Source organism: Panulirus ornatus, chromosome 4 (genome assembly GCF_036320965.1).
Source record: "Panulirus ornatus isolate Po-2019 chromosome 4, ASM3632096v1, whole genome shotgun sequence".
Taxonomy (NCBI): domain Eukaryota; kingdom Metazoa; phylum Arthropoda; class Malacostraca; order Decapoda; family Palinuridae; genus Panulirus; species Panulirus ornatus.
In genome coordinates, this window is record NC_092227.1 from 2,637,172 (window position 1) to 2,662,904 (window position 25,733).

Sequence of the window (25,733 nt, forward strand, 5' to 3'; positions counted from 1 at the left end):
GACCCGTTTCACGTTGGAGGGTTTGTTTACACGTTGCTAGGGCGGTCGCTAGGCATGACGTCATTCCAGCCGAGCGCTGATTGGCTTCCGCCCAGCAGGTGTTTATTATTCGACCTACGAAAATCGGCTGGCGACTCACAGGCCCGCTCTGTAGCCCTGTATTGATTGGAAAACAATAGATATACACGTATCAAGGAACTGAGAAGTCATTAATTCAACAAGTTAGTGATGACTTGTTAGATGCATTTCTTCTATACCTAAAACAACGAACGTATCCGAAGGTTGTTCCCATGAGGCATATCACTCATGGCCAAGGCGCATCAGCTGGAAACTGACCAGTAAGAATCAGAAGAGAGTATTAAGGTGGGTTATGATTGGTTGACAGGCCTTCCTACTCAGCAACTACAAAATTTCATTCACTCACTTCTTGAGCCAATCACAAGCAAGATACGAGACGCATGAACGCATTACCTGCTACACATCGACACGTTCATTAAAAACAATCATATTTTACCTTATCTACATTTATGACAGGGAAACAGGAGCACTCTAATGTAACAGTGTAGTTTTCAAGGCGCAGCATAAACCTTATTGGGAGCCTGCAACGCCATGATAGGATTCCCCACATTATGCGGGCTATCATCACATACTCAGCAACACATGACTTAACGGCCTTGAAAGTTCCGTATATGAAGCGAGATTGTGACCGGTGTTAGAATTACCTCGAACACCTGAAGAAGGTATTTGGTTTCCTTAATTTGACTGTTCTACTCTGATGTTGGCAAACCTAATGACCCTTGCAGTTGACAGGCCTAAAATCCAAATGACACCCCCACCACCTCCCACCCCTAAAAAAGTCATGAAATACTAAGAGGGTTCTTAATCTTGTATTATGTGGAATGAATACAAGATGTCACTCAGTGAAGTAATTGTATAGCACCCCTCTACAAGGTATTAGGCTAGTTGGTTAATTGGGCTTTTGAGCTTATAACTACCAATCGAAAAATCATGAACATAATCTCTAGTTGTTGATATTTCTGAGATCATATACACTTACTGGGTATATGGCGAGCAATGTGTATAGTTTTTCTTCTCAAACAGTTTGTGGTTGATATTGCTGCCATACACTGCTTTCATGATGACAAGGATTTCTCAGTCATAATTGTTCATATCTGACAGTGTCATCCACAGCCTCGTTTGAATCATTTTCTTTATACTACCCCTGAGCTTTCAGCCTCTTCCCTCGCTGACAAGTTGTAAATGTTGAGGCGAATCTGTAGGTTCGGTTGGCGTTCTGTCGTGCTTCGGCGCCTGGCGACATCAAGCCTTTTCCTTCCTACTGATCTTCCTGTTTTTCCTTTTTCTGTTCCTAGTATTATTTTCCCTTTGAAATATCACCAGAGTCAATCAAATTGTCCCTTACTCTGCACACACACACACGTTCCCAAGTTGAACTTCACACCTAGCAGTAAATACCCAACAAAATGAAGGTTTGGCATGACCAAAAGTTTCGTGACTACAACAGCCATGTCAAAATCCTGACCTGTAAGTGGATACCTAACTCAGAGTAGTCTCAGTGAAAGTGTACATGGATGAGATAATACGCTAAGGAAAATGATATACAGTGAATTGTTCTCAAACACTGAAAAAGAAAATGACGCTCAGAAAGTGCCACTACTCTAAGGAAATGCTATACAAACAAACCACAATGAAACATGTTTAAAATGGGAACTCCCCCCCCCCAAAAAAAAATGCATTAATGCATGTAAATAATTCTCTAAAAAATCACATGGCATGACATGAGAAATTCGATTTTAGAAATTACTATATAAGGAAAATAGTAACGGGTACAGGAAAAAAGATGATTATACAAATGGTGCAATTAACACTTCAAACAGACTAATGTACTATCACTCAGTACTCATGCAGCAGGACTTGGCAGGGTGACATGAAAGAAACCAATGAAAAGCATACACACCGTCGAACGCATACACAACCATATTGTTCTCCTTTGTTACATTTTCAATTATTTCACGCTTATCTTCCAGCTTTTGGCAGTTCCTGTTCAGCTAAGCAGTAATCATACTGTCTCCTCTAATGCCAAGACCAACCTAACTGCTCCCTCTTCGATTGCCGTCCTAAAATTCACAGGACCGTATGTTACGAGATCTTCCTAATAACTTCTTTTTAACTGCTCAGAAAATCTGACAGGCATGTTCTTGTGTTAATCTAGATCCAACGCGTTCAATAAATCTCGCCTGGCGTTCATAGACGCTTTCAGGCGACATCTGCTTGAATCTTACGAAAACATGGGTTCAGAAGACCTACGTGATCGTCTTTGAGGTACACTAACCCAGCCAGGACCAAAGCACTTATACTTTTATCATCTTTCGTGAAACATAAATTTGTAAGTTACGTTACCTCATGGTAAGTGTGGCGAGCATGTAGCCTTACGCAAACGAATCTTGCTTTTGACTGCCTTCCTCGGCCATGCTTGCAAGGCAGGATCACATTCTTAGCGTTTTAGCAGTGTCAATGTCAGACACATCGGCATTAATCATATGCGATATTCTACAGACATTGCCATAACCCACCACTTCCTCACAGACAATTAATAAGGTTCCAGAATGGGGCTGTAAGACAGCGTTTGTCACTGCTTTAGATAGCATCCTTTCAGGGAAAATGCAGCTTGATGACGCCATGGATTTCGTCAGATTCACCCGTGCGTGCACGGGTATGGCAACCATCTGTTGAAGTTCATCCCTTATACTTTTTAAGAGATTCTTGAACGGAACTACGGTTTCCTGCCGACTATATATTAGCCGCATTGCCATATTTTCCCTCCATTCTACATTCTCACAATGTTGAGGTCCGCTGTAAAGATGAGGCGGCAGACTGACCACAGCATATGAATTGATTACTAAGAGACGGCATAAAGTAAAATACAAACAGATACTGAAGCCATTTTGTTTCGTCCTGGAAAGCCAATTTCACCGGATTATCGTACATTACTGTAACATCTTCGATGCAAAAAAATGGAAAACAGTTTGATATGGGAAGGAGATACACCGTCAATTGTTTGTGCCTAAGGATTTCAGATGTTGGTCAGTGGTGTAGTTTGTACTGTCAATAGCAAAGTTACAACCCAGTGGCAACAAGATTCACAATTGTACAAATACAGGCAGCATTCATTGGATATACAAGAGGTGGACAGCTCAGGAAAGGTTAGTGACATGTAATACCTAAGAGAAAAGATATATGCATGCATGTGGATGTGTATTAAAAAAATGAATTTGTATAAGAAAGACAAACGCTATATGTAGAATTCTATTTGTACCTTATTGTATGGTGACATTACATAGTTTGTGTACAAAGAAAATTGATAGCATAATTTATAAGGAATAGAATCATATAGTAATGTAGTTAAGACAAATCGATTTGATGAATGTTTACTCGATTTTGTGAATCTATGTAAAGTGGAAAAAAGATTGCAATCTTAAAAAACGTCTTTTAATAATGTCACTCACTCGTAAATATAGAAGGCATAATGCAGACAGACAGAGGAGATAAAGAGAGAAATGTAATGTTTGAATGTGATAAACTGTCTGGTCTGTTTTTCTAGAGATGATAAAGTACTCATGACTTTCGGTTGTGGGACATATAGTCTTTGGTTGGTGTTCTGGGGTAGAGGGGTATGTTTGTGAAGTGAGAGTATGGATGTGTGCTTTATACTGAGAGTAATTACGACAGGAATTTGCAAAAAAGCAGAGTTACGCGAGAGAATTTTACCAAGTGCGAGTAGCATGTGCTGTGTATCCTCAAGTGCTGTGAATGAGATAGAAAGATTGTAAATATGTGGACTGCTTACAGCACACGTCTTGTTGGGGAAGCGAACCTATCTACCTACGAGTACATACAAGATGTTATTTACCCAAAATAGGCAAACATGAAGTTCTCACCGCAGTAGAGAATCAGATAGACAGAGCAGTTGTTTGTGTGTGTGGTGCTAAAAAAAAAAAGAGGTGTTAAAATATCCATGAGTTGGATAGTTTGTATGTAATAAAAGTTGATAGGCAGACACAAAACCAGCAGCAGTGCAAGGGACTTGGTAAAGTGGTTACTAATCTTTAACAGGCAAGTGTAACAGAGACAGGCCTTTCCATGAAAAAGGATTCACAGTTGTGCATATGCCTGTAACGTTCAATGGATATATAGCCCTGGAAAGAATAGTATCATGAATATCTGAAAGCATGAACAGTTACACCCAAGTGAACACCATGAGCAGTCTGCAGATATGGTGATCATCGAACACATGTGAGGTCTATTGAAACTAGCATGTTCTTTATAACCTTGTCCCTCCATCTCAGCTTTGGCCTTAGCAGGTAAAGGGTCATCCTCATTATATCCATCCCCATTACGTGCTGATTTGCATATGAGAAAACCTTCACAATGTGGTCTGCATGAGATGATGGGAGGTCACGCAGGAAGAGACTGAAAAATGAAGGCAAAAGCACTGTTCCTTGGGAAATTTCCCTACAGAGCTTAAGGTTTTGGAGGTAAAGCCTTTGTGAATGAGTAGCTTCGTGGCAAGCTATAAAGTGGGCCAACCATTTTTGTGTCACATATGGAGGGTGGTGTCAGGCCATTTTTCAAAGATATACCAGGGGATGGGGCCAAATGCTTTGTTCATATCTATTACCAATAATACTGTGCAGGAAAGTGTGATAATAGAAGCTAGCTGGTATATGTTGTGTGTAATGTAATGGGGTGATTGGTTCTAAAGTTATAGTGTAAGTGTGGTGAATTTTGTTTAATTCTATTGTGGATCAGTTTCCAGAGTTCAAATGCTGAAGACATGAGTAATAAAGGGTGGTAAACCCAAAGTGGATGTAATGTAATGTTTTTCGAGTCCCGTAGCCTATCAAACTTCAACAAACAATAAGGATCCTTGAGAAGTTCTTCTGCTTTTAAGCTAAGGATGCAAAAGTTTCACTTCAAAATGAACCTGTTGTACCTGGCCAACAACGAAAGATACAATTATGAAGTGGGATACAAACTGTTCTGGAACAATCTATCCAAAGATCTATACACTTGGTTAGCAATTTGAGTTAAGATTCAGCATACTGTATACAACTACAGCTCCTTTGAGGTTCTCTGAGAAAACACTCTCTGACTGTTCCCTTTGCATATCACTGGAACAATAGAAGAGACATGGGAATAAGTCTTGGGATTTGTCTTTGCCTCCTCTACCAGACAAAAAAGGTTACAATATGATTTGGAAAGAAATGCATGTCAGTGGACACTAGCCACAGCAAATAAAACAAAGATTAGTGGAAAAGCTTTCAGGTCAGGGCCAGATTTAAGAACAGGTTAACTATGCCTTGTACTAAGGCTGCAAATTTTTATAGCTAAATACTATTTCACTAATATTCAGAAAAAATTTCTCATCAGTACAGTTGGTAGACTTACAAAATTGAAACCTAACATTTGATCTGTTCAATCTGTAGCAAGGCAGAGAGTTTGGTTATGGATGGGAAATTAAAACATTAGCCTTGGAGCAGCCAAGAGAAATTCAGTCCTGCATCTGGTGCACTACTCTGGTGAGAAGCAAACATTTCAACTGGGTGAACTAATGTCTAACCATCTTTTGATACCAACTGACAATGCCCCTCACATAAATATATATTCAAGTCATGTCTGTTTTAAGTATTCAGTTCCTTCACTGTTAAATATCTACATTAAAATCACAGTAGAATACATAATTACTGGTTCTCCAAATAATTCATACCCCAAAATATATAAGTATCCTCAGTTTGCTATTAACTTCAGAAAGTCACTCTCAGTCACTGGGTTTTACTTACTGAGGACTCGATAAACTGAAGTGGACTTTAAGCTTCCATTTATAGATCACCCGAAAAGCTATCATTCTTGCTTCCATACAATTCTACTTTCTTTCATACTTCTTTATATCTTGTATATAGCTGAGATCCATCTTTTCTAACTTCCATTCTTATCCTTTTACTTTTATCAAGTGCCCTTGCATCTCTCTACTGAAGTTATAGTCTAGTACAGTACTAAACTCATACTAAATACCTTATGCATCCTCTTTTCATTGTGCTGTGAGGTATGAGTTCTGACCAAGTATCCAAGATGTAGGTCCCAAAAATGGCCATCAGTCTTTCTGAAACATTACAAGCAACGTCCTTCTATAAATCTATATATGAGGTGTTTGAAAAAATAACCATTTACTGCAGTTCTAATTTATTATACCAATGCATTTTCAACAATATGTACTTGACATCCAATCTGGTTTTCCCTATGCTTGCAGCTTGCTAAACCAGAGTTAAGCAAGTTAAACACTCTCTCATCATGACAGTAGCCTTAATTCACAAAATACTGTAAAGTACAACACTATCTATGCTTTTCATTGGTCTCATTAATTACTGAAAAAACTTATGGGAGACATTCTAATAATCTTTTAATCTTCATCATGAGTACTGTATTTATTTTACTAATGAAATACCTATGTTTTTAGATTCATTTCCAACTTATCAACAGTGCTGTTTCTTAACCCCAGCTAGTGTATGATCAAATAATATGGCCAATTCTGATGAATCTTCAATGCAAAACAATTAACCCTTTCTCCTTATTATTCTTCCTTATGTCCAAAGTAAAATCTTGTCCATTATGTCACAACATGTTAAATGAAGAAAATGTCATCAAAAAAACTAATACCATAAAGTGAGAACAAAACAGTTTGAACACGGGATCAGTGACCTATGGACTTGTATCCAGAGAACAGCAGGTTTTGTAAAAGACTTACCAATGCAAACTTTACAAAATGGAACAGTTAACCCATAAAAATTACTTAGATTATGAAACATTTTTACTGTTTCAGTAATGAGCCAAATGAAAGCTTAATGTTTTCTATCAAAGACAATATTCTGTCTGTAACAAGAAGACTGATCCTTAAGTAAAAGAATAAAAAGCTTATGAGTAATCAACAGAAAGAAGGGAAGACAATTCAATATGGTATAACTATACAGGTAACTCCGCCCCTTCACTGTGTGACTTAATGAAATATAGACAACGGTACTAAAAGTAACTGATTTAGAAAATGTCCTGGCGTTCAAGCTGTAATATGATTTGCTTTTCACTGGCACTGTATTATTCATTTGAAACATATCCTCATGATCTGTTGTCAAACAGAATTTACATAAAAAAGAATTACTGTAAACCTATATTATCTAAGATAAAATACAATCTTTAACATATAACAGCACATTCGTTTTGTGAAAATGGATAGTGACAATTTTAATAACCTGATTATGTGCTACAAGAACACGGAAAGTGTCGGTTATCTTTCCAAGAATTCAATACTTGCCTTAATTGTTGTAAATATAAGCCATAATGAAAATAAAAAAGGATAAAAGCACTAATCTACAAATAAAAAATTTCATGAAAGAATTCATGGAGGTTCTAGTTCATACAATTTTGACTAGATAAGAGAGGAGGGCAAAGTGTCTCAGTCCAATTTCTGGAAAATACTCATTTTGCATCTCTCTTCACTCTTGAATGTCACGATATTTTCATATCACCCAGCAGATGTCAACCTAAACAAACACAGCACACATTGCATCAATAAACAGTGCTTCACAAATATACATATTCGTAGCTTACAGCAATCAAAAGCCCATCCCCTCCTCTCACAGATATAACCGGGATAAGTAACTTAAAAACTAAGTTTGAAAGACTTTTACCTCATTACAGTCTGATCATAGCTCATTCCAACAATAAATGTCTGTATCATAAAATTTTATGCAAGATTTGATAATAACCAACTGTTCATTTAGAATCTTCAAATCATTATACTATATAGTTTCTGTACATGTAATGACCAGCATCTTTGACTAAGAGCATATAATACAAGGATTAGCATGTGTTTACACTGAGTTCACATACATTCATAATATCATGATTTTAGATAATGAATTAACTGCATATCAAGTTCTCTTATGGGTTTTATTTTGCCACAAATCTGTTATGTATTGTTTTCTTACCCTGCAGTATTACATAAGGATAATTTATGAAGAAATATGTCATATCAGTCTTCATAATGCCCTTTCCTGGTAATCTTTATGTGAAACACAAGGGAAAATATTGAGACCAACATCCACTTACATGGTTACAATGTACAAGTAACTTTCATCACTTTTAATATTCAATTTCATTCAAGTTAAGTGGTAGAAGAGATAATACAAAACATACTGTATTGAACACTCTTCTAAGTTTTCATGTTGCACTAAAAAACTGAATACTCAGAAGGTTCATCCATATCAAATGCTTCCACAGGTTTATAACATCATGAATAATTACTATGCTAATAGCACAGAGGAAAGCAAAATTATTGTCATTTTTCTTTCAAGCTCATAGGAGTGTTAAAACCAGTCACGAAACTCATAAGAACTTAAAGAGACTGGACATAGTAGATGAAAATCATCTACTTCAATCCCTGGCCTTGGCCACTACTACAGTTATACATATCTCAATCTTATGTTTTCCATAATACAGAAAACTATGTTCATAACAGCAGCTACAAAAATCTCATATTATAGTTACTTAAAAATTACCCTAAAAGCAAAATAAGGAATGCTTTTCTTTCCACCAAGCTCATTTACAACATGGTGATATCTTCCTAACAAAAGTAAGAAATTCATCTACATTTGAGAATATCATTTTACCTTGCTTAAACGTTTTAGATACACATGTTGAAAGTTTCTGCATATGTGTGGCAAAAAAAATAGGGTACAACTTCAGGGAATGAACATGGATGCTTTTAAACTAGATTTCACTTCTATGCTTTGCAGATCAGCTCAACCTGAATTCTTATCTCATTATGGCAAGATCAGGTACTACTAGTCAAGTGTACAATCACACAAAAAGTTACAATCAACAACTGGTAAGACAATCAAAGATATTTCCCTTTAAATGCCTTGCAGCTTCTTCATAAACTTTCTTCTGAGTTCAGTTTTGTGTACATCAGCAAAGCAATGTTAATGAAGAAAAATCTGCAAGCTTTATCAATGTAAATTCTGAAGCAACATAATATTGTATTTAAATCTTCCCAGTATAGCATTTAAACTACTATTGCTTAATTTACAGTATGTACAAAATTAATGACATATCTCATAAGAATATGCTACAATGTTGTGCAAACATAAATCAGCAGTATGAAGAGACAGTCTACAAAAGTGAAGACAAGAAATATGCACTGCATTCTGACAGTTAGAAAAGGACTACATGTAACTGGTAACATATATACAGCCTACAGACAGATCAGTCTTAGTGCAAAGACAATTAACATAATACCAGTAACTACAGGTGAGTAATTCTATTTGAGAAACATTGTGTATGATACAATATAGCCCATATTCAGGAGGCACAATCATGATAGAATGCAGCACTACCAAGAGATAGACTCTGTTATCATCTTACTATAGAGCATACCTTCTGGACATATGAACATGAACCTTGCTACATTAATGTATTCCTGGACAGTAATTTTGCTCAAAAATGTACTAAATTCTGACTATATTTTTAGCTACATTCATACCCCAATATAAATCTTATATGTTCCAGATAATCACAGATGACTTAATGATCATATGCAAATGTAAAATCATGACATTCAACAAATCATAATATAAGGCATGACTTTGTATCATGAGATATGGCCCTTTATGTTTTCATTGCAGAGATACAAGATAATTTACACAGAGGCCAAACATCCAAACACGAAGTCCTTACTATATCAGTCCACTTTTAAGTACATCACAATATACAAATGTAATAACCAGTAAAGTATTTCAGTTTGTAATAATTCCAACTTCTTTTAATGCAATACAATGCTTGGATATATATATATATATATATATATATATATATATATATATATATATATATATATATATATATATTATATATATATACTGAAAACTGCAGAGATCAACTTAAGTAATCTTATGAGGATATTGTATATCATTGTTCAGAAAGGAAACTTTCAAATCACCATCTATGAAATTTCACTAAAGGTAATTTTTCCCAGAATGTTTCACTGATCAATGAGAACAAATGCCAAGTACTGTATAGCTGTGCTCTATCATTTGTGCATTTATTGTTTAAGCAACCAATTGTGTGCAGCATCTGCTTTGAGTAACCAATCCCTTATATACTGATTATTAGTATTATGAACAATGACAATTTGCAAAAGGATCTTATTAATGTTCACCACTCATTACGCAATATTCTAACACACAGCTCTCTGGAGGTTCTCATGAACACATATCTACACTGGCCATGTTATCTAATTATATCAGGTGCTGTATGACAAATCAAAGGTGAATTCTATACAAGCACTAAGGAGTTCTGTTATCTTTCTTAAAGTTAGATGATTTCAGGTCACTGTAGGTCCCTTTATCCAACTTCAAACAACAAACAAACGGATTCTGATATCAAAATTCTAAGTACATGCAAGCAATAAGGGAAACTCATCAGCAGTTTTCAGTAAACTTGAAACCTCATTGGTAGTTTTCAATACTCTTGTTCAACACGACAATCTATTAATGATGATTACATTATAGTAAATTGATCCTCATATGTGACAAATACATGGTACAGATAACAGAACTATGCCAGTAAACTCTATATTGCTCTAAAATCCTGATTGTGAGGTAGCAATTTTCAACAAAGCACTTTTTTATTTTCTATTTTTTTGTTAGTTTTGAGTTTTAGCTGTATTATGGAATGTATTAGTTTTGGAATGCAAATAAAGTAATCAAATTCTTCATTTCACTGGAAAAAATATAGTGTGCAAAATCCACAGATAAATATGTATTGTACTAAATACAGTGTGTTACGGTAGTTAATTCGGTTTTAAGTGGTGCAGTACTTAAGTAAATACCAAAACTATTTAGGAAGTATTTCTCTATATATCACTTTTTACCATATGACGATTACAACAGAACACTTGGCATCAAAATAAAGCTCTCAAAACTACAGTTAGCTATCAGCTTTCTCTGAGTATGGCATACAAAACTTGATAATGTATATCATAATCACACTGCTCATCATTCAAACAATCATTACCCTAAAAATCATCCTTACAAAGCTCTTATCATTTCATGAAAAAGAAATGTTTGAAAGATCTCAGAATTTATTGTAGGCCAATCAAATAATTATCTTCATGAGTTTTACACTGCTAAAATTCAAGAATCTACTCTGAACATACTGCCAGCATTCACCATTCAGGATGACAGTCCTACAGAGGAATACACCATGAAATAAACCAACAAAGAACAACAGAGACAACTAGCTTCATCACAAACTTAAACCCAGCATTCTTAAGAACTGTCAACATATAGAAGACATTCTATGAGGATGTTGGCGATATCAAACACAGAGCCGCTCAGTTTTGAACACCAGGGCCCTTATATAATGAAAACCATCCACAGTATCTCTTGACTGTTATTTTCTTGGTGACAGAACCTTTCAAACCCTACTCATTTAGCCAATCATAATTCTAAGAACACATTTTAAAGCCTGAATAATTAGTAAAGGCTAACTCCAAAGACAAGCATATTTAAAAAAAAAAGTTTTGTTTCTTATCAGTATAGCTCCATTTGATACTCTGGTAAAACAACCATCTTTAAATCTATACAATATAAACTAAACAATTATGATGCTAAAGTGTGCACATTGAAATCACTCAAAGGGTCCATGTCTAACACAGTAAACATTTTTCATTTTCATATTATCCCTACATGAATCAAATGACAAATCCTGAAGGATACAACACACAATGTTGAAAAGTTAAAATCTCAATAATACTAAGAAGCACAGATACAAAGATAAGTCAGTTCAGATAAACTTTTGAATATTAGCTTCCACGGGCAATTAGGATAAATCATCATAAATCTAATTTCATGGCTCAAAAAGGATTGGCAGAGCATATCCCAAATGACTGAACTGTAACAAAAAGGCTTCAGACAAATCAGGAGATTCATAATATGAACACCGATGCAACATGTGCAGTATTTTCTTCTAAAATATTCCTGCCAAGTTGCTGCAATTAGGATATACAAATATACTAAAATACTGCCTTAAACAAAAGAAAAAACCTGTTAATGATTATTTGAAAACATAACACACAGCCATGGATGCCATGCAGTACAGTATTTTACCTTCAGTTCTTTATTCCTGGCACTAAGCAGTTCTGACTAGATACTGTAAGCAAGGACTTCTATAATAAAGAAAAGGCATCTCCTATATCATTTTTCATTTGAAAAGGAAGTATGATTGATAAAACACAGCCTTACTGCTCAATCATATGCATACATTTCAAACCTGGCTACTTCATCAAACGTAACTACAGAAGTAAGTTCTACAGGACTGAAAATGTTTTCATTTTCTTAACAATTATGAGAATCCTGTAGCAAATTCACATTCATGTATGCTGAAGGTTATATGGCAAAAATGGTCTGAAGTGCATACTGAAAAACATATCTACATACTATAAATGAACCAAACACATTAATCAATGCTGCACATTCTATTTGTAACGTTTTTTTAAGTGTCAAAGCTTTTTATTAATGAAATACATGTGTTATTCCAAGTACAATTCATGACTGCAAAAGTGATTAAGTACAAATATTATCACCATCCCACATGCCATACATGGGGACTAGGTCTCTTAATACGGCAATACTGTACATATATCCTTATGAGCTGTTCACTAATATAGTACCTTGTCAGGCTGAAAAATGAACAGACAATGATTATGAAGAAATATGAAATGTAAAGCTGAATAACACATGAAATGTGGTATGCACAATGTAGCAAAGAATCACTTTACACAAGTGGATGGGAAGAGCTGCAGGATGGATTCTGTCCATTTCACTAAAGATTGAACATTATGAGTACTTTCACTAGAAAAAATGTAAATAAAAATAATTTCCAAGTTGTATGAGAAAACAGGAACTGCATAATGTATGTCTATGTTATCTAATCTATACCTTATAAGTACACTGCTGATCCACTTACATAATTTCTATTCTTCAACTGTGTGTATATGTAGGAGGGAAATAGCATAAGGCATTTCACTCAAGAAACCCTAACTATAGAGTATTACATATATATGATTTAAAAATAAATCTAAAAAGGGTATCAAATTACATTATGAAGTAACTAACCAACCCCTTTAATGATGCTTAAGCAAAATCTGCAACTTCAATACAGTGCTATATTAAAATGGAGGAACTTTGTTTAGTGCTGCAATAGTTTTGCTAAAGCTTAGCAAAATTTCATGGCTAAGCTTTTAAAAATATCATGTTTTTTTTCATTTTGCATTGCAATATCATTCAACAACAGACTTCTACAGAGACAGAGGGTAAAAAAAGTTCTGTGTAAACTTACCCCAGAGTAGTAAAGAGACTTATCATTTTGATTAAATAAGCATTCCTCATAACACTCTGTATCTAGTAAGAAATATATGTCAACTAATGAAAATACCAAAGATCTGGATAGTCTTCATAACTACAGAAAAGATCTATTTTCTTAGGCACTTGGTTTAAAGTGAAGTAACACGCTGCTATGAAAGATGCAAAATCAAATGCATGTATGGATGTGTTTAAAGGCAAAATTACTTGGTAAAGGAGTTTGTGTAGCTTAATCTGAACAGGAGAGGAAAATAGAATCATGTTATGATATAATCTTGTTAAAAACACATCAAGCTGTATTAATATATGCAAGACAAGAAAAGAAAATCACATCAAAAATATATGTGTGTTGTTTAGAGCATTCTAAACTATTTCACAAAGCAAGCTCTACAATACAGAATGATAAATTTCATTACTAAACTAATCTATCACAGTATCAAACAATAATAAGATTTCAAACTGCACAAAAAGATACTAAATGTAAGTAAAAATGTTGTACCACTGTGTTTTTTGTTTATCATGGCTAAATCAATCTAAGGGTTTCAAAATAAAGGTACATAAAGCCCTCAAATCAACAAACCTATACGATTTTTGGTTTAAACTTACAAAAATTTAATGCTACGTATTATGAATAAGAATGGAAAGTGTTATTTGCAGGTGTAAGAAATGTAAGTTTGTTAATTCAGTATGTAAAGATCAACATACACAAATCTACATAATATCTTATAAGTTATTAACATAAGAAACAGTTCGACATACAATTCACATGCTAATATTTAAAGCTGGCAAGCTGGGTAAATGGAGCCATTGTGCAGCCAAAAGCATTCTCGTTATTTCAAACTAAATCTCAGCTACAAGTAATGAACGATATCACACTGATGCAGAAATATACTCTCATTGCTCTAAAAAATCATTCCATTTTTTCAGCATGCAAAATCATTCTTTTATATTAATAAATATATCCTCCACTATTTCCCTATACATTGTAATACTGTGCCTTATAAGCTTATGGCAATGACTCTAGCTACTATCAAATTTAAATATATGATGGGGATTACACTTCATGATATATCATATCAATTTAGAATATAAGGGTACTATATATGCAGATCAGAAAAAATATGTAAAAAGTAGCTTTAATTCTATTTCTATTTGAAAACTAAATAACCAATGTTAGGCATACACTCAACAAAAACTCTATGACCTCCTGCATGTTAAAAGCACTATTTCACCTCATTCTGTTTCATAAATTTGAGGCTTTACTGTGCATATAGTAAAGAATGGCCCAACCCACCCACATACACATGTATATACATAAATGCCCACACACGCACATGTATATACCTTTACATTTCAATATATACATACATATACATACACAGACATATACATATATACACGTGTATGCATCTTTTTTTATCATTATTATAAATAATCGCTGTTTCCTGCGTCAGCAAGGTAGCGTCAAGAAACAGACAATGAATGGCCCATCCACTCATGTACATGTCTGTATACATAAAAGCCCACATATGCACATATTCATAAATGTATATATCAACATATGCATACATATACATATCAACATATGCATACATATACATATCAACATATGCATACATATACATACACATATACATATTCATACTTGCTTGCCTTCATCCATCCTGTCGCTACCCCATCCCACAGGAAAACAGCATCGCTACCCCCTTCTTCAGCGAGGTAGCACAAGGCAAAGATAAAAAAGGCCACATCTGTTCACACTCAGCATCTAGCTCTCATGTGTAATGCACCGAAACCACAGCTCCCTATCCATATCCAGGCCCCACACACCTTTCCATGGTTTACCACAGGCGCTTCACATACCCTGGTTCAGTCCACTAACAGCACGTCAACCCCGGTATATCACATCATTCCAACTCACTCTATTCCTTACACACCTCTCATCCTCCTGTATGTTCAGGCCCCAATCTCTCAAAATCTTTTTCACTCCATCCTACCACCTCCAATTTGATTTCCCACTTCTTGTTTCCTTCACCTCTGACACATATATCCTCTTTGTCAATGGACTCCACATGCTTAAGATAACAAAGCAAGAGAGAAGTTATCTTTGGCAAAGCTGTATCACTGGAAGTAAGATCTCATCAAAGATCTTCTCACTTTAAAGGAGTTCACATTTCCCAATTACTGGATATAGCACAGCCTTGGGTGCAGGAACCTCTGGAAAGAGATCCTGATTAACACACAGACTCTTTCTTAAAAACTGGTCCTGAAGAAGCTCAAAATCAACAAACAAGTAAACAAATAAAAATACATGGCAGGAAAAAATATATGGGCATTTATGTACATATACACATACTATGAGTGGATGGGCCACTCTTCATCTGTTTCCTGGCACTATCTCACTGATGTGGGAAACAATGATTATGTATAATAAATAAATCATTAAATATATATAATAAAATAATGAGAATACATACAGCATTATTTGCAAAAGTTATATCCAAAATATTAGAATGGCGTTGCTTAACACTGCTGGAAGGATTTTCCTTTGAAACATGAAAGCAATTCTAACCCTCCATTTACATGAACAGATTACTGGTGTTATTCCTGGAAACATTCTATCTTTATATAAAAATGTTTCAAAAGTTCATAATGAATCTGAAAAAAATTTAACACTGAGGGTTTTTGATCAATAAAAAAAAAATAAACTTTAAAATCATAAAATTCTCACTATCATTACCTCAAAACTTGATACATTATCTTTTATCATTTTCATATAATTGACTCCATTCCCAATTCCGTGTAAGTGGATGTAATCACTTTTGTAATGAAATTACCAGAAAAGATTATGTAATAACAGCTAGCTACGTGATACTATATGTTTCCTACATCATTTTCACCTCAAAAAGTTATATTGAAATCCATTATATCTTAAACTGTATCAAAATAATAACAAACAGACAGTTAATCAACTGGCTGTGGTTGTCCATGGAAGCAAGACCCTAGAGTACGTAAAGCAATGTTGCACTTCCATGTAGCCTCACTTATCTCACCGAATCTTTATCTTCCTTGTCCTCATACACACTGCATCTCAACTTAATAGCATGCTAACACAATCTCATGTGTATCACCACATGAATAATGCTCTTACCATCTTTTCTTGCTTCCTCATTCCTTGAGTGTTTCCCCTTTTGTAACTTTGTTACCTCACTTGCCAAGAACTTTATCTTACACAGTACGCAGAGTGCAACAGGCAAACTAATTTACAGAATTCTTTGGCATACATTCTATGTACTACTGCCAGGTCTCCTGCACTTGCATGTATGATTATAGTGACCAAAGTGTTTAGTGCTGATTTTGCAAGCAAAATTGAGCTAGTATATATGTGAAAATTCCATACATACACACACACACACACACACACACAAAAGACAAAGAAGAAAGTGTACTATCTTATGTGATCAGTCCTTTCGATGTACCCTAACCTGTCCATTATGAGTCTACTCTGTTTTGTTTCCTAATGGTGAGAGAATTAATGTAGCATCAGTGATAACATTGTAGTTGTTCAAACTATCCTGGGAATAATTCTGCAATGGATCATTACAAAACTTGAAGATATATCCGGTAACATATACTTTCAAATAGGGGTGTCCAATGTGCAATCCTCTCCCACTTCCATCATCAATCATTATTTCATATAAAACAACTCAGCATCCCTCAAATCATGTCAAAAGAGGTCTGCACTATGAAATGCTTACTTTCTGCTTACAATGATACTGTCTAGCAATATCATGTTTCAAGGACCCTGACAACAATACATGGATGTAATACACAATATTCCTACTCTACCTCATTCAGTAACAAGGGGGTCACATTATCAGAACTAACATGGTTTCAACTTATTCCTTATATTCACTACCTCTGAGTTTGGCACTTAACTCCTTTTATAAGCAGTAGTAGATCACAGCAACTCACATATCTGAAATCTTTATGTCTAGATCTTGATTATCAGTTTCAGGAAAATTTCTGAGTGAAAATGTATCATTTATGAAGTTCATAAAAACTTAATATTTATATTCTTAATCATCTATGTTCTGACTCAGAGATCAAACGTTTAAAAATCACTAGCACATAGTATAATACCCCTCTGTTGCTCACTAATCTTTACACAGGAAGAGTTCATAGTTGTTACCATTTAACCTAGTACTGAACACCACAGCCTGGATAAAATAGGGAAGTCTATACAAAGGCTTATCCAAACATGATGGTTAACCAAACAATTCAATCAATAAACACTTCTGCACGTTTGATTTGGCTCAATTTACAAACCTGTGTAAAAAACATTTTCTGTTTCACAATGATTACCTGAAACAGTTCATACTGGGCTTTAAAATGATGCATTAAAAAAATCAAGCAATATCCATCCATGTTATCAAATAAATTTCAAAAGAACCTTAACAATTACTTTATAAATAAATGTCACTATACAAAGAAAATGAAGAAACCTGCTGAACTCAACAACTGTTTCTTCCTTGTGATGTATAATGGCAGAATTCCTCTGCATATGTACTAATGCCAATAACGGTAACACTAAAATCCTCAGCTGGCCTTCAATACACTTATGGAAGACTGTTTGGCTTACCCAGATATTCTGTCTCTGCAATAATCAATTTAATGCAAAAATATCGTATGGCAGAAAAATTGTAAATAAGCAGTCTGTTCAATGAACACCTTAACAATCATTCTAAAACTGCACAGTAATCATATCTACATGAAGCACTAATACTCGCCACACTTTCATTAAAAGCAATGACTTTAGACATCTTCAACTGCCATTATCTTATATCTTACATAACCTCACTTCCTTGTAACTTAGAATATACTGGATTGGCCTATCAATAATCATCATAAACCGCTAACATAATTTGAAGAGTAGAGTTAGCTAATCCAAAATGACACAGTAACCAACTAAGAGGGAAGAGGGTAGAGTACTCTTGGCAATCACATCTACCAGGTGAAATCTTCATATCATGAAGACATACACCATTTATTTTGTAGTCTAGCAGAAAGAGTAGTTGTATCTGCTTCTCTATCATCATCATCTTTTAATCAATCGGATAAATAGCTAAAAAATTTAATCAATTTGGTATTTTAAGTTAGCACTTTTTTCAATACATTCTTCCATTCCACCTGTGATCTCCTGTGCCCATACAAACCCTATCCATAAGGAAATTGTTGACAGATATATGATCACACTGCTCCGCACTTTCATTCACACAATATTGAGTTTTCTGTGGCTAATACAACATTCCACTCCATCTTTTTGGTTAATACATATTCTTATCATCATGCAATCCCAGGACCCCTTTAATGGGGCTCCCGCAATTTTGAGGCTACACTTCACATGGGATCAGGGTAAGATGGGCTCCTTTGAACGTTTTACTAAAGTTTACAAAGATACATACATATCATTTGCACTGATGATATCCGAGATTTTATTTCAAACAAATAAAGATCACTAAAATTTCTAAACCTACACTGATATCTTTTCACAACTTACTGCTCACAAGCATTACAGGCAATACTGATGGTTAAATATAATGAAATATGTCAGTGATTGCTTGTACACACCTTTCTTCCTACATCAGCATTATGAACAAGATCCTCATTTGTGGCAAAAATTAGGTCTGACATGTTTTCACTGCAAGTATGTCACAAAATTAAATGTATAAGTTACCATACAAGTTTAAGTATAGCCCACACCTAAGGTTTCTGGAAAGGGATTCTCCACACATAGGTACAAAATCTCCCTCTATAACTGAGTCATTTTCATTAAAATTTTCTACTAACTAGTCAAAAAGTCTTTTACCTATCTCTGGTATCCATGTGGGGAACCTATAAGCTAATCCTACTGTTATATCTTAAGTAATTGAACTTTAAATCACACAAATATAGAGTCCATATGTTTAATAGCTACATCATTGTTGATCACATGATTAAGATGAGCTTTAACTATGAGTAGGACACCACTGCCTACTTTATTTCCCCTATTACACTTAGAGTGTACAAGAAACTGCACACTCAGCAATGAAGTCTCTTTCTTTCACATCTAAACAAGATTTAGAGACATCAGTCACATCATATATCTCTTCCAATCAAACTGTCTCAAACTACGAAATATTTTCATATACTGCAGGCAGTTACATAAAATATTATTCTGACATGTGACTGAGGGGTTACGAGAAGTATTTACGGAGGGGGCATGGTGTCCAGGGAGCATTTATGGAATTGTAAAACTCTCATATGTCTGGATAGTGCAGTTCCAGATAAGTGTATGTCTGATGGGGTGATATTTAACGGTGGTTTGGCAGGGCGGTTATACAATTGCTTGTCCGGTCATTTCAGTGCATATGTTTCGTCAGTGTTATGTCTATTGGAGGTGCAGGGGGTTCTATAGGTAAGGCTGTTGAAGCATGAAGCAGAGGTATGTCTACTTGGAGTTGGTGATTAGTTATGAAATAGTTTTGATGAGTAAGGTCTAGTGCTCTTGCAAAGAACTGAGGGCCGAGCATAATGAGGTGGGACTGCATTGTGACATTCATAATTTCGTTGTGTAAGTGATGAGTGCTTGATGTTGCTAAGAATAAAGGGATTACACTGCCAGTAAAAAGTTACTTTTGGAGAGGCAGTATAACTGGGAGTACAGACACATTAAAGAAATTCTCACTCTAAAGGAGTCTACATTTCCCTGCCACTGGAAGCATAGCAGCCTTGGGCTGCTGGAGCCTATAGAAAGAGGTCCCACATAACACCAGGTTTCTTTCATAGAAGGTCTTGGAATAATTAGAAATAAATAAAATAAAACACATGGACATATGAATAAATAAATAATAATTTTTTTTCACGTTCTCCATTTCCTGCATTAGCAACGTAGCATTCCAGAACAGATTACTGTACCTTGTATATATATATAATTTTTTTTCTATCATATTTGTTTGCCATTTCCTGCATTACTAAGGTAAAAACTGACAAAGAAGGCAGCATTCACTCATACGCAATTTCTAGCTGTCATGTACAATGCACTAAGACCACAACCCCTAATTCACAACCAAGCCCCCATAGTTTTCCCTAACCATTTCACTGACCTGGTTCAGTCTACTGATGGCACGTTGCCCCCTGAATACCACATCATTCCAAATTAATCGATCCAATGCATGCCTTTCACCTTCCTGCATGTTCAGGCCTTGGTCACTCAAAAATCTTTTTCATTCCATTCTTCCATTTCTAATTTGGTCTCACTCCTCCCCTTGTCCCCTCCACTTCTGACATACATACATCCTCTTTATTAGTCTATCTTCACTAAGTCTCTCACATGTGTCCCTGGGGATGGGGCAGAAAGAATACTTCCCACGTATTCCCTGCATGTCGCAGAAGGCGACTAAAAGGGGAGGGAGTGGGGCGCTGGAAATCCTCCTCTCCTATTTTGAATTTTCCAAAAGAAGATACAGAGAAGGGGGCCAAGTGAGGATATTCCCTCTAAGGCTCAGTCCTCTGTTCTTAATGCTACCTCGCTAACAAGGGAAATGGGCAAGTGAAGATTTTTCTCTCTAAGGCTCAGTCCTCTGTTCTTGACATTACCTCGCTAATGCAGGAAATGGAGAATATGTAAAAAAAAAAAAATTGAATATATATATATATATATATATATATATATATATATATATATATATATATATATATATATATATATATATCAGAAAGCAAAAACGGGTATGTTTGAAGAAATAGTAGTTCCAACAATGTTACATGGTTGTGAGGCATGAGCTATAGATAGGGTTGTACAGAGGACGGTGGATGTGTTGGATATGAAATGTTTTGAGGACAATAAGTGGTGTTAGGTGGTTTGATCAAGTAAATAATGAAAGGGTAATAGAGATGTGTAGAAATGAAAAGAGTGTGGTTGAGAGAGCAGAAGAGGGTGTTTTGAAATGGTTTGGTCACATGAAGAGAATGAGTGAGGAAAGATTGACCAAGAGGATATATGTGTCAGAGGTGGAGGGAACGAGGAGAGGTGGGAGACCAAATTGGACGTGGAAAGAGGGAGTGAAAAAGATTTTGAGTGATCGGGGCCTGAACATGCAGGAGGGTGAAAGGCATGCAAGGAATATTGAATTGGAACGATGTGGTATACCGGGGTCGACGTGCTGTCAATGGATTGAGCCTGGGCATGTGAAGCGTCTGGAATAAACCATGGAAAGTTCTGTGCGGCCTGGATGTGGAAAGGGAGCTGTGGTTTTGGTGCATTATTACATGACAGCTAGAGACTGAGTGTGAACGAATGGGGCCTTTGTTGTCTTTCCTAGCGCTACCTCACACACATGAGAGGGGAGGGGGTTGTTATTCCATGTGTGGCGGAGTGGCGATGGGAATGAATAAAGGCAGACAGTATGAATTATGGACATTTGTATATAAGTATATGTCTGTGTGTGTATATATATGTATACGTTGAGAGGTATAGGTATGTATATTTGCATGTGTGGACGTGTATGTATATACATGTATATGTGGGTGGGTTGGGCCATTCTTTCGTCTGTTTCTTTGCACTACCTCGCTAACACAGGAGACAGCGACAAAGCAAAATAAATAAATAAAAATATATACATATAAAAGAAGGAACAGAGAAGGGGGCCAAGTGTGGCTTTTCCCTCTTAGGCTCAGTCCTCTGTTCTTAACGCTACCTCACTGGCGCAGAAAATGGCAAATATGCATGAAAAAAACATTCACACCAACATACAGAGAATGAGAAATGGCATTGTATGTAAAAAAAAAAAAGGAGCAAAACTGTCTACAACATATCCACAATACCAGAGTTTTTGAAATTGCATATTCTACATTACAAGACAGTAACTAAAAAATATATACAACCTGACATGAAAAATTAATATTGTGATATACCAATATATGAACTAATAATGCCTTTTACAAGCTCTGAGGAAAGTCAATACATTAAGTAAATTAGGAAAACTGCATATCAAAATGTCAGTATCACTGTCAAAAACAATTTTCAATACTAAATGGCTGAAGTTGTAAATTTGATGCTTACACTATTGTATGTACATTGCCAAATATCTTCTATCAAATAAAATGACTGCAAGCAGTTTCAAACTGGGTCCATAAATAGCTGAATCAGTGAAGGTCAAAATAGGACCCCATTATATATGAAAGCTTAGGGCAATATGTCTGCTAGGGCTTAAGAAAATGTTGCCAAGCACTAAACTAATAAAAAAATAGTCTTAGGTACATTGAAGTGTTGAAGCTGCATCACATATCCCTTACACAGAAAATCCTGAAAAAATAAGTCTCACTTACACAAAACCAATCAAAATATTCCATAAGTCTTGAGTGTTGTAAAAATCACTGGTAACAGTGTTCTCTTTGAGCAAATATCTACCTTACACATATATATATCTATGTATATACAAACAAATTTATACATTGCTATGAACAAGCAGTGATAATCATTTCATCGAGTCACTACATCATGCAGTAACACTGAATCTTTAGACTCAAAGTCTTAAAATATAAATATACATTTTCATGTTGTAGTTAAATAAATACACACTGCATACAGATCTATATAATTATGAGATCAGTTTCTATGAAAAAGAAAATATACAAATGAAAACTTAAAACAAATATAAAAAAGATATTCAATTATCAATCATTTTTCTGAATTATGTGTACTCAGTTTCTAAAATATAATTGCCCACAATAATATATTGTCATGAGAAAGAGAAAAAGAGTGAGACAGAGCTGCACATATAAACCAGCTAAGCCCAAAATAAATGATGCATCATACACAGTGAACTGAGGAGCACAATCAACATTTATCATACTGCAAACAGCAGGATTTTGTAAGATTCAGACTTCAAGGATGAAGATTAAATTTGCAGAGAACAAATAAGAGATGGCTGCCAGATCTTAAAAGTACTTTATACCCTACATGTTTCACAATGACTCCTGTCTGACATAAGTGTTCAATCTCATGTGACAGTAAACTCTAAGTCAAAGCAAACTTACCCCAAAAAAACTTCACTGATACATCAACAATTATCAAGGCCATCTCTGTCAAATACAGCTTGGATATTCAGAAAGATTTTGATGTTTTGTGAGAAGAATATATGTATATATCAAACTCATCATATTCATAAACTCAGTAAGTAGTTACAACCAGCAAAAACATGGACACAATGACAGCATGCTGGAATTTGTAGCACGAAAGGATGTGGGTGATTGTTAGTTTCAGCATCAGCTGTTTTCCCTTAAAGTTTATCAGCTCTAAAATTAGCTGAAAAGCACAAGAGGATATGAACTTGAGAAACGGCTGCATAGCAACTTTGAATTATGAGATATCTTAAAGCATTGGCCAAAATATAGGTTCCGCATATACAGTGGCACTTCCCTTCTGTAGTTCTCTTACAAATATCCATGTTGTGGCTTTACTATGACTTCTGGAATTTACATCCATTTCAACAGCTGCACATAAATTTCCACAACATAAGCAACTGCAGCCATGGTATATGGAGCCCAAAATGTGTATTATCTAAAATTTCAATTTCTGAAAATTTAATTCTGGTATATAGTGCAGAGCAGCTACTATGTGTCTCTACTACAGAAGGTATGAGTGGGTGATGAAATTAAATCACTTCTACCTGCATCCAATAACCTAAACATGAAAACAATATGCAGGCTCACATCCACACGTTCATCCAATAAGATAAATACAACCAACCGTTATCTAGTAATTCACAGGGGCCGCGGCATGAAGCAGCCCTTAAGCAAGTTGCCCTGACTATCCTCTGCCACCACCTCAATATGTGTGTCTGATGGCCAATGGGGCACCTGTGCCCATGGGAGGTGGAGGACTGGTGGAGGTGGTCGTGTGACAAACTCCCAATGATGGAAAGCCATAGTATGAAGGTCTCGCAACTCCACAATACGAATCCCGGCAGTACTGCACACCACTGACCTGGGGAGAACCATATCAAATAAGAATATGCTATGGATGCAACATACTGCAAGTATTTCATTGTTAATTGTTATACATGACTATCATTTAAAGAAAACTGGTGTTACTTTTATTTGTATAGTGTTCAGAAGGTATGATGTACCTATATGATAGTAGCAGTAAAGTTTAGGATAAGTGAAAAGAATGACATATAGCTCAAATTCTTAAGGAGAGCTTCAGTATTTAGAGAAAGCTTTGAAATTTCATGAAAAGCACAGGCATCACTTAAAGGTCAAGGCTCAATCCAAAAATTTAATTAGCATGAATACAGGTGACCCTCCTTAGTGGCTTCTGCAACAGAGAAGATAGTGTTGAAAAATTTCATGGTTGTAAATACACATAAGTGGTGCATATGTGGTTCTACAATGGGTTATAGTCATAACACGCCTTAAACCTGATAAAAGCATACGTGACCTACATACTGATATGGGAACTTTCAATGCACATTCTGCTGCCATTTTCATATTCTAATGGTACTAAAGTTTCATTTACGCAAAGACAAGCCCTTCCAATAAACAGACATGTTTCTCTATTGTGCTGGTTTGTCACTGGACAGACAAACAACTTTCCTTACCCACTACAAATATTTTGACATGCTAATCTCAGTAGGAAATTACTGGGTAAAACATTCTTTACATAAATATGCTTATGGCAGCAAATATACTGTAAAAGCACCATCCCAATGTTTACTATGATTGAATTAAAGCAGTTCAGAAAAATACAGCCAATAAAAAAGACAAAAAGAAGACCAGATGGGTGGAATATCATACTAATGACAGGCAGCATGTTTAATTCCTTTTTCTACATTTGCTCAGCTTTTTACATGAGCAAATGTCTCAATTCTAGCAGGTGAACCCCCACCTCATCCCTGAGCATTACTGTCTCTGAGCTGGAGGTATGCAGTACTACAGAAGCTTATAGCAGAATTTGACATTAGCAAGAACAGTTCAATGCTATTCAGGGCAAAAACGAAAATATCAAAGTATCAGCCTTAAGGCAAGAGTGAACATATGCAAAAGTAAGAGAAACTGCACTACAACTACCAAACATAAACTCATTTTATTTACATATATGAGTAATGTGTTCCTCCTGCCATCTTTACTAAAAGTGCTGAATTTCATTCCAAATATCTACCAGTATTTCTGATATTTCTAGGCAGCACCTAAGTTCCA

The 25,733-nt window shown here is 35.4% G+C and overlaps 1 protein-coding gene across 1 annotated transcript in view; it reads right to left on the bottom strand.

Annotated features, from left to right (window-relative positions):
- Positions 1–6,244: 6,244 nt before the first annotated feature.
- Positions 6,245–25,733, bottom strand: part of LOC139765093 (uncharacterized) — a 41,222-nt gene continuing 21,733 nt past the window's right edge. The window contains exon 6 of the mRNA XM_071692263.1: positions 6,245–24,522. Coding sequence (XP_071548364.1) covers positions 24,300–24,522 — 223 coding nt within the window. The 3' untranslated portion in view covers positions 6,245–24,299. The remainder of the gene's footprint in view (positions 24,523–25,733) is intronic.